We start from the raw sequence: 11,455 nt of genomic DNA on the forward strand, positions 1-11,455 counted from the left end.
TCCGTCCCCGCTACCAGCTAGGTCTGTGACAAAGTAATAGTAATAATAACATTTGCATAGCACTTTAAGGTTTGCAAACTGCTTTACAAACATGAATTCATTTTATTCCCTCCACAACCCTGAGAGGTTTAACAATTTAATAATGCTACTATTATCCCCATTTTACAGTTGAGGACGCTGTGACAGAGCTTAAGCGACTTGCCCAGCCCTTTATCCCACTGTGCCTCAGAGCTGCCTCTAGATAAGTCGCTTCATTTCCCAGGGCTTCAGTTTCCTCTTCTGTAAAATGAAAAAGGTCTGATTAGATCATCTCTATGGTCCCTCAGCTCTAAAATTCTGTTTCATAACATTCTTTCTTCTTGGTCCTTTCCAGCTCTGACATTTTATATTGTGTTAAATAATGCTGTAATAAGCCAGGTGGTGCCATGATGCACAGAGCACTGGACCTGGGGTCAGGAAGTATTCAAATCTGGCCTCAGATACTAAGTCATGTGACCCTGGGTAAGCTACTTAACCTTCATCGACCTCAGTCTTCTCAACTGTACAATGGGGATAATACCTTCCAAGGTTGTTGTGAGGAAAAAATTAGATGTCTGTGAGGTGTTTAGTACAGTGCCTGGCCCATAATAGGCACTAAATAAAAGCTTATTTTCTTTCTTCCTTCTAGTCTATTCTAAGGCCCCTCCCAGCTCTGATGTTCTAGGTTCTAAGGCCCCTTCCAGCTCTGACCTTCTATGTCCTAAGGTCCCTCCCAATTCTAACCTTCTATGTCCTAAGATCCCTCTCAGCTTTGACCTTCTGTGTTCCAAGGGCCCTCCTCCCAGCTCTGACATTCTGTGTTCTAAGGACCCTCCCTGCTTTCATATATTCTTCATCCTCAGGCCCTCCTAGGTCTCACATTCTGTGCCCTGTGAGAAGAAAGAGGAGGGGAAGGGGAGGAGAAAGAAAAAGGTGGTTACTTTTGAAGGGCCCGTGGTTAAACATGAATATTTTAGCAATTGTACACTTGATGGTGGGAAGTTTTGCTGCCAGCCTTGGAGAAACCTGATGGATTGAGCTGACATTTCCATTACATCCGTCTGCATTAAGCACTCCTCTTGCCATGCTCTCAAATGAGTTTACTGTGAAATGTGTTGGCAGGTTACTGTAGCTGAAAAAAAAAAACCTCAATGTGATATGAAATGTACTTTTCTGTCAGAGGAAGGGAAAAAAAAGTTGTCACTGCCTCTTGGCAAATAAATTAGTCCCTTTTTCCCTTTCTCTCCTCACCAGCCTTCCCCCTACACACACACACACACACACACACACACACACACACACACACACACTCTATGTCTCTTGACTTTTTAATAAAAACATATTTTCTACAGAGGAGCAGCTAGGTAGTACAGTGGTTAGAATACCAGTGCAGGAGTCAGGAGCACCTGAGTTCAAATCTCACCTCAAACACTTGACATTCACTAGCTCTGTGACCTTGGACAAGTCCCTTAATCCCATTTGGCTCATCCTGGGTCATCTCCATTCATCCTGATGAATATCTGGTCACTGGATTTAGATGGCTCTGGAGGAAAAGTGAGGCTGGTGACCTGCAACAGCCCTCCCTCACTCAGAACAAAGTCAAGTGCAAGTCTCTGATGGCATAGTCTTCTTTGGCAAGGAAGGACAAACACATTTTCTACAGAGCAAGTAGGTACTTCAGGATGTGCTATGGTGAAAAGAGCCATGTAATTCAGGGACATCAGAAGATCTGAGCAACTAGGTAGTATAATGGATACAGCTCTGGGCCTAGACTTAAAAAGCCCTGAGTTCAAATATAGCCCCAGACCCTAGTTGTATGACCCTAAGCCTGTCTGCCTTAGTTTCTCCATCTGTAAAATAGGGATAATAATAACATTCACCTCCCATGATTGTTATAAGGAGCAAATGAGATAATATTTGTAAAGTTCTTTGCGAACCTAAATCACTGTATAGTATAAATGCTTATGATCATCATTTTTTTAAAAAAATTTTGATTCTTCCACTGATTTACTGCGTGACCTTAGGGGAAACAACCTCCCTGTACCTCAGTTTTCTCTTCTGTGAAATGAGTTGATCAAAATGAACTCTGAGGTCCCTTCTTGTACTAGATTCTTAGATAAAAATCTGGTCCATTTTTCTCAGCTTCTGAGGTGCCCCCTGACCTTTCTCTTACCTGTGTGTGTGTCTGTGTGTGTCTGTGTGTGTCTATGTGTGTCTGTGTGTGTGTGTAAGAATCCCACACTGCATCCACACCTCAGGATGAGCTAGGCTCTGGTGCCTCCCCACCCTCAGCCTCAATCTGTGGAGGAGATTTCTCTCAAAAGGGAGGAAGGGAAGGAGGAACACCCTTCCCAGGATGCTTGCCAGATGTCCTGTCTCTCCCTCAGAAAATCAGGCTCTCTGAGCTGAGGATATAAGGCTTCACTCGGTGTTTGGAATTCTTAGAATCCTAGAATCTCAGGGTTGGAAGATTCTCAAAGTTAGGAGACTCCTGTTCAGATTCCCCACTCAAAGGAATCCATGACCTCAGAGGTCAATGTGTCCAATCCTCTCTGTAATATTCCTAACATTCCACCTTTGCTTAAAGAATCCATAACCTCCCACAGCACATCCTCTTTGGGACATCTCTATACAGAGTCAAAACTGGTCTCCCTTTTACCTGCTTGGACTGCTACTGGTTTTCCCCACGGGGCCAAGTGAGAAAAGTCTAATCCCTCTTTAACACAGCAGCCTTTCAGGTACTTGAAGACACCTATCACGTTCCCCACTGTCCTCTCTTCCTCAGGCTCAACATCCACAAGTCCTCTCACCATCCAACTTACCCACCATGTTTGTTCTGTTTTGTTTTGAAATAGACATTTCTTGCTATAACCCTTTTCATATACTGCTCGTTTGATGACAAACTGAAATAACCGATTTCTCTGTCATCCATATTAGTCAAATTTGAAATCACTGATGGCAAGATGCTGCCAATGCTTAAATTTGATAGTGTGTGTCCTCCATTCCATGCCCTTCCTTAAAAATAGTAGGACTCTGAAACCTGAGAATCCCTGAATGTGAACTCTGGAAGGTATCGTAGAAAGTTAAACAAACATATAACATAGAATGTTAAAAATGCAAAAGCACAGAAAACCTGTAATATTTAGCACTAGAAGTTACCTTAGAATAGAAAATGTTCAAAAATAGAAAGGGCCAGAAAACTTCTAGTATTAGTTCTGGAAGCAACCTTAGAACATGGAATGTTACAAATGGAAACAACCAAAAAAAAAAAAAAAAAAAGAAAACATTTCATTAAAGCTAGAAAGATATTAGAAATGCAAGGATCCATGGAACCTAGAACAGTACAGCTAGAAGAAATCTTACAGCGCAGACTATTGGAGCAGAAAGGCACTTAGAATGGAAGGAGCCTTAAAAGACATATTAATATAATATGAGAGCTGAAGATACCTTAAACGTCATTAATACAACCTCCTGATTAAAATCAGAGGAATCTGAGGTGACCAAATAACTTGCTGAAAGTCATGTGACCAGTTGGGATGGCAGACCCAGGATTAGAACCCAAGTGTCCTGAGTTCCAGATGGAGAATTCTTTCCACACACTACTGATCATAAAGTTTAGGCCTGAGAGAAACTGAGGCCTCGTGAGATCTTCTCCAAGGTCCCACAGCTAAGCAGCAGCACCAGGGCATTTCGGATCCCTGGGTTCTGACTCTCCACCCAGTACTCCTGCCTCTCCACCACAGCTGATTTCTCACTTCAATTCATAGGAAGTCTGTGGTTTGTTACACTATGTAACTGATCCTAAAATCCCCAGTCCTTCTGAGAGAAAAGCACTAGTTTAAAAAAAAAAAGGAAATGAGCTTTCCAGTTGTCCCCTAAAGGTGCAAGGTGAGAGCTGTGCGTTTCTCATCATCCCTTTTAAATGTCATCAGCTCTATCTTGACCTGCCTCCACTTGCTAGAAGTCTGTCACGTGGATGTGAGGATTCTTTTCCAAACTCTAACTACAGATATGGGTCCTCAATCCCAGGCAAACGGGGGTTTATGGTTGTTTTTTCCATTTTGTTTTTTTTTAATCTCCCCAAGAACCATCTGGCAGCCTTCAGATAATGTGCAATCAAGGAAAAAGCTGCCCTGCCAGCAAAGTTTGGGAAATGAAGACTTACATGGATAGTTACTAGAAGAGCCCACTTGCTCATGATTGACCTCTGAGAGGCCTGGATTCTAAGCGAACTTGGAGTTGGAATATTCCTTAGATCAAATCCCAAGGGTTACCCCTTAGATGTTGTGCTACCTTGGGCAAGACAATTCAGCTCTCTGAGATACAGGTTCCCCATCTGTAAAATGGGAATAATGTCATATTCATCTGCCTATGTTATCGAGCTGTGGTAAAGGCCAGAGGAAATAAGTGCCAAGTACTTTGTGAATCCTAAAAACCCTATATGACTATCAGTCACAGCTTGTAACATTATTAGATAATTAAAGGGGTTGGCCTCTTTTTTTTCACCTATATTATTGTCTTGAAAATCACCTCTCAAGAATAATTATTTCCTTCAATTATTTTGACTTCTTTCCCATTTTAGATGTCAACAGCTGGCTACTTACCTTTGGATTCCAGTTGCACAATGTGATTCCTGGATATCCCAAGCCGGACACAGACGCCATGGAGCCATCCTATGAACTCATCCACACACAGATGAAAACCCAGGAGTGGGACAATAGCAAGGTAATCTGTGAGCACTGTTGGGAGTCCTGTTTCTTCCAGCCTTAGAAGCTAAATTTCAGCATCACTGTCTCCGAAACGTACTTACTTTGTCTCCATTAAAAGAAAATAGATGCAAAAACTGCATGATAAATTTTGGAGTCTGAGAACCTGGTTTTGAACCCTAGCTTTGCCACTAATAACTGTGTGACCTTGGGCAAGTAACTTTCCCTGCCTGGGCCTCAGTTTGTTGGTCTAGGTGGTATTTGAAGGTGTCTCCCCGCTCTGACATTCTCTATTCTAAGGTTCTTTCCAGCTCTAATATTTTGTATTCTAAAATCCTTCTCAACGCTGACAGTCTGTGTCCTAAGGTCTCTCCCAACTCTGACATTCTGTGTTCTAAGGGCCCTCCCAGCTCTGGCATTCTGTGTTCCAAGGGGCCCTCCCAGCTCTGACCTTCTGTGTTCCAAGGGCCCTCCCAGCTCTGACCTTCTGTGTTCTAAGGCCCTCCCAGCTCTGACCTTCTGTGTTCCAAGGGCGCTCCCAGCTCTGACCTTCTGTGTTCCAAGGGCCCTCCCAGCTCTGACATTCTGTGTTCCAAGGGCCCTCCCAGCTCTGACCTTCTGTGTTCCAAGGGCCCTCCCAGCTCTGACCTTCTGTGTTCTAAGGCCCTCCCAGCTCTGACCTTCTGTGTTCCAAGGGCGCTCCCAGCTCTGACCTTCTGTGTTCCAAGGGCGCTCCCAGCTCTGACCTTCTGTGTTCCAAGGGCCCTCCCAGCTCTGACCTTCTGTGTTCCAAGGGCGCTCCCAGCTCTGACCTTCTGTGTTCTAAAGTCCCTTCCAGCTCTGACATCCCATATTCTAAGGTCCTTTCCAGTCCTGACAATCTGATCTCAGATTCCCCGCAGTCCTAATACTGTAAGACTCTATTCCATTTCATTACATGGTCGCCACCTTGTCACAGAGCAGTTACCTAGACTCCCCCACTGTTTTCAAAGCAGAAAATTTCTTTTCTTCCACCTCCAGAGTAGGAGGGGAAGAATCCTCTCTCTCTAAGTCCTCCTTCTCCCTCTTAATTTTTTCCAGATGTGAAGAATCAATGTTTTGAAAGGCCTTAGCCATTCAGCTGTATTATTAATATAATAGAAGTGGTCCTGGAGTCAGAGCCCCTGAGTCCCATGTCATCTCTGCCAGTTACTAGCTGTATAACTTTGATCACACTGTGCCTCTTTCTTTGCCTTCGTTTCATAATCTGTAAAATGGGCACTATAATATTTATTATGCTATCAACCTCACAGGGTTGTTTCAAGCAATGTGTGTTCAAAAGCATGACATTTAATAGAAATAGAAGTTACCCTTATTCAGGCATTTAAACCTTCTGTCCCTGCTAAACATTGTGTTGATCTAAATGTCAGTCTGTAGCATTTTCTTACTCCTCCCCCAAAATATTCTGCTTTAGCTAATTCATATGCACCCTTCCCAAAAAGGAAAACCCAAAAGATACATTCAGATAGACAAACATGCACTGTTGAGAAGGTGGGCAATGCTCTTATCCCTGGGGAGCCTAGGGTTGGGACACTGGAACTTTACATAGTCACAGAAACTCTGGTCATTGCTGACTCTCTCCCCAGGGAAGGCATGTCACACTGGAAGACTCCCTACCACCCAGGATTGCCATAGCATCTTTAAAGCTGGGTGGAACCTTCCAGATTCTATGGTCCTTTTTTTTTTTTTTTTTAACCAAGGAGGATGCAGAGATCCAGAGATGACAAATGATTCACGTAATGCCGGGACTGAAAGGGACTTTGACCATTATCTAGTCCAGCCCTGGTCATTTTAGAGATGAGGAAACTGAGGTTTGAGGAAATTAAATAATTCTTAATTCACAAGACTTGATCCTAGACCACCTGACTCCCAGTCTGCAGATGGATATCCTTCTTCCACCACACTGAATATGTTAGCAATATGTTAGCAATTGGACCTAAAGGTCACATGGAAGAGTAAAGGCACTGCCTTTAGAATGTCTCTGGCTGCTTCCTTCTCAGTGCCACCTTAATTCTTCTGCCCCCCTCCTTGTCCAAATAATTCAGCAGGATCGTATCAGTGTGGGAGCCAGCTACACCAGTATACTTCAACTTCTAATGCCCCAATCTTTTTTACTCAACAACAGCTTGTGTGAAAAAGGTCCAGAGCTTTTAGCCGACCGAGAGCTCAGCTTGAGATAACAGTTGACTTGACGTGGCAGCCAGGAGCACTAAAACAACCTTACACCACATTGATGGTAGCACCATGTCCAGAACAAGAGAGGGAATGGACCTGCTGGGCACCTAGTTAAGCCACTTCCAGTCTATTGGATTTAGTTCTGGGTGTTAGCTTTGTTGCTGTTGAGTGGTTTTTCAGTCATGTCTGACTCTTCCTGACCCCATTTGAGGTTTTCTTGGCAATGATACTGGAATGCTTTGCCATTTCTTTCTCCAGCTCATTTTACAGATTAGGAAACTGAAGCAAACAGAATTAAATGACTTGCCTAGGGTCACACAGTTAGTAAGTGTCTAAGGCTAGATTTGAACTCAGGTCTTCCTGACTCCAGGCCCAGTAGTTTATCCACTGTACCACCTAGCTGCCCATTGTTACATTTTAAGAAGTGCACTCAGAAGGTCACCAGAATGGTGAAGGGACTGAGGACCACACTATATAAAGAACTAGGAATGCTTAGCTTAGAGAAGAGAATTGGAGGGTGGAGGAAGGGGTAGAGGGACAAAAGACAGGATTGTTATCTTCAAGTACTCAATCCATTCTCATGCAAAAGAGTGATTCGATTTACTCTACTTGATCCCTGAGAGAGAAACCCAGAACTTTTTTAATACAAGTTGCAGAGAGACAGATTTAAGGGTGATAATGACCTCAGACACTAGTTCTGTGACCTTGGACAAGTCACCTAACTCTGCCTCAGTTTCCTTATCTGTAAAATGAACTGGAGAAGGAAATGGCAAACCAATCCAGTATCTTTACCAAGAAAACTCATAATGTAGCCATGAAGACTTGAAACTAAAATGATGAGCAGAAAGGAAAAACATGCAAATGATTATAGCTATTCAAAAGTGACAGGGGGCTACTTCAGTGATTTTCCCATTACTTGAGGCCTTCAAGCAGAGGCTGAATCATTCTGATTATTCAATCTGATTCAATGAATAGTTATTAATTAACAGTAACCATTTGTTATGAATGTTGTAGCTAAGGATTCCTGCTCAGGCCCAGTTTGATGAAGATGTTTCTTTGCACTCTGACAGTGTGTGATACAAGAAACCCCTCGATGGAAAAGAACCCTACTTGCCTCTCTTTCTCTATCTCAATAGCCTGGGAGCCTTTCTCTGGCCCCTTTGGGATCTCAGGAGTACCAATGTAGCTAACACTTAGTTGTCTCCCGTTGTTGTTATGTGACCTGATTGACCTTTGCCAATTAGACTTATCCTTGTTGACTCGCCATGTCAATGGATTATTGATTCTGGCCCTTGGCAGGCACAGGGGATCTTTGTTGTGAAGTGAGCTCTAGTTCTCATGAAACTTGAGGAAATAATTGTGCTCAGACAAGGTTCTATTAATTATAAAGAGCACTTGAGCTCAGTAAGAAGCCAGTAGTTCTAACTCAGAAGCCAGGGTCCCTGACAGTCAACTGAATGATTTCTGTGAATGGGGCTTCCCCCAAGCTCTCAGGAAGCAAGGGAGCATCATATTGGACATAGTCATGGCATCTTATGAGAACCTTCCCTGACTTTCCATTTTGTATCCTTCTTAAGGTAGACAGTTTTCTGGGGTAGAGAACCTACAGCCTCTAGTTCCTCAAATGCAGTCCTTTGAGTCCAAACTTCCCAGAACAAATGGAACCTGCTGCCTCAAGGCCATATGTGGCCCTCTGGGTCCTCAAGTATGGCCCTTAATTCTGTCAAAGGGTTGCAAATGAGGACCTAGAGGACCACATGCGACCTAGAGGTGTCAGGTTCCCTACCCCTGGTTTAAGGGATCTTCAAGCCCTGGTAGCCAGGCTGGGACAAAGCAAAACTATTAAGTAGACTGTTTTTGAGTACTCCTTTCTTCCCTTTTCCATGTTTACTGAGGTACCTATTTGTTCAAGCCCCTGAATGCCTAAGTTCCTTCCTGTGACCTCACATCTCATTTCCCTTTCCGTAGAAATCAGTAAGTCAATTAGCAAACATTTATTAAGTACCAACCATGGCCTGGGCCAGATTCTGGGAATGCAAATACAGAAGTGAAATGGCTTGAAAAGCCTGATTTTCTATTGGAGCGGGGAGGAAGGGAGTCGCCCCATGTTCACAGATAAGCAAATAGAGGATATATAGAAAAGAAATATGAAGTGATTGGGGAGGTGAAAGTAACTATTCTAGGAATAAGAAAAGACTTCTTGAAGGGGGGGCATTTGGGCTAAGCCTAGAGAAAAGGAAGGCATTCAGGAGGCAAAGGTGAAGACAGAGAACATTCCAGGCACAGAGAATAAGGAGGAGGGGCACTGAATGTCCTGGATGGTGAATGGCAAGCAGGCTAGTTTAGCTAGAACATAGAGAATCTAAGGGGAACTGAAAAGATGGGGTACAGCCAGTGTAGGTGAAGGACTTTAAGTACTGAGGGACTATCTTTGCCTTTCTGTATATTTCCCAGAACTTGAGAACAGTGCCTGGCACATAGTAGGCACCTAATAAATGCTGATTAACTGATTGATTGACCTACTAAAGAAGTAGTGGACTTGTAGATAACAAACCTTTTTATGTAAGAGAGTTATAAGGGTAGACCCGTTCTTTAGGAATATCAATTTCTGTGGAGGAAGGATTATAGAAGGTAGAGTCTGGGTAAAGGGAGCTCAGTTAGGAAGTGGTAGGGGAAAGTGATGAGGGCTAAAATGAGGGTAGTGGCTGGTAAGGGACAAGAAGGAAATGGATGTGAGAGATGTTAAGGAATTTTAATGGATAAAACTTGTCAAGTAATTGGATTTGGGGATAGGAAGTGAGAGAGAAACAGAGAGAGAAGTTGAGATTACATTCAAGTCTAGATTGACTGGAACAATTGTGGTGTGCTGACCAGAAGCAGGGAGGTCAAAAGGAGGACCAGATTTAGAGCAAGAGAGGAGGAGTTCTATTTGGGGTGCATTGAGTTTGAGATGCCTGTGGAACATCCAGATGGAAATATCCAGCCAGTAGCTGGTCATGCAGGCCTGGGGCTCAGGAGAGAGGTGAGGGTTGGTTTGGGAGTCACTTCTATAAAAGAGATTATTAAATCCATGGTTGCTGATGGGATCACTGAAAAAGAAAGTCAAGAGAGAAAAGAGAACAGGACCCAAGGAAAGTGCTGGTGTACACTCCTGCATAGGGAGCAAGATGTGGATGGTGCTGCAAAGAGACAGAAGGTTCAGTTAGGTAGGTGTGAAGCCCATCAAAACAGAATCACAGAACTCAAAGAGAAGAGAACATACAGACAAAAGGGACCACCATCAGTGACAGATGCTTCAGAGTGGTCATGGGGAAATGAAAACTGAGGAAAAAGCCATTGCATTTAGCAGTGATGAGATCATTGGTGATCAAAGCCATTTCAATTGACTGGTGTGGAAGAGAGCCAGGAACAAGGAACTGATGGAAGAAAGGAACATGGACAAGTTTTTTAGGAGTTTTACTATGAAAAAAAGAGACATAGGAGAGTAGTAAAGGGATGGCCAGGTCAAGTGAAGGGTTTTCTTTGTGGGGGTCTTAAAAGAGGAGAGAGATTCAGATCTATTTGTTAGGCAGTATGACAGGAGCCAGTGGATCAGCAGAACTCAAGAGTTAGGGAAGAAGCAATGAATGAAGGGGTAAGCTCACAGAAAAGGCAGGAAGGGATGAACTCAAGTAGAAGGGTTAGGGCTGGCAAAGAAATGAAACAAGTCATCCTCTAAAAGGCATAGAGCAGGTGAGAGGATGAGAGGGGGTACCAGAGTTATGGGAGGCAGCTAAGTGTCTCAGCAGACAGAGCACTGGGCCTGGACTTGACTTTGAGTTGAGGTCAAACTCAGCTTCAGACATTTACAAGCTGTGTGACCTTAGGCAAGTCACTTAACCTCCATTTACTGCTGGAGAAGGAAATGCCAAACCACTCCTCTATCTTTGCCAAAAACAAACAAGCAAAAAAAACATGGACAATGTAGTCATAAAGAATCAAAAATTAACAATTGAACAATAATCCCTGTCAAAAGAGGGAAGGAAATTGGATAGGTTTGAACGGAAGGAAATGAGACTGCAACGGAAGCAGTGTCCTGGGAAAGCAAGGAGGGGTGGAATGACGGGGGTTTTAGCGAGAATGGACAATAGATTTAGGAGTGAGGAGCCAGGACAGGAGGGTGTGGTCAGAAAAAAGAATTTCCATTATGGACTGTGGAGATGGAACATTTGAGGATGAGATGAGATCAAGGGTATGACCATTACCGTGTGTGACTGAGGCAGAGTGAAGGCACAGATCATGGAAGTTGAGGTTGATGTCCTAGGAAGCATTAGTATTTGAAGGGACATCATTGAGTAAATTGAAGGCCCCAAGGAGACAGAGAGAAGGGTTAGTGTAGAGAGGAAAGAGCAGTGAGGATACTGGGAGTTTCTTCCCCATCACAAGCCCTGCTCTTAGGGAGTATACTCCATAAACATCCATTCATGGAATGAATGAATAAGTTGACTGTTTTCCTTGTTTTCTATATTCTCACCAGT

At 43.4% G+C, this 11,455-nt stretch overlaps 1 protein-coding gene across 6 annotated transcripts in view; it reads left to right on the top strand.

The window, feature by feature from the left end:
* TENM4 (teneurin transmembrane protein 4) overlaps positions 1 to 11,455 on the top strand; it is a 1,206,236-nt gene that overhangs the window by 1,187,598 nt on the left and 7,183 nt on the right. For all 6 annotated transcript variants that reach the window (XM_072610720.1, XM_072610721.1, XM_072610718.1 and 3 more), the window contains one exon: positions 4,601 to 4,743. In XM_072610720.1, the coding sequence (XP_072466821.1) occupies positions 4,601 to 4,743 (143 nt within the window). The remainder of the gene's footprint in view (positions 1 to 4,600; positions 4,744 to 11,455) is intronic.

This window comes from Notamacropus eugenii, chromosome 5, assembly GCF_028372415.1.
Source record: "Notamacropus eugenii isolate mMacEug1 chromosome 5, mMacEug1.pri_v2, whole genome shotgun sequence".
In the NCBI taxonomy this organism is placed as follows: domain Eukaryota; kingdom Metazoa; phylum Chordata; class Mammalia; order Diprotodontia; family Macropodidae; genus Notamacropus; species Notamacropus eugenii.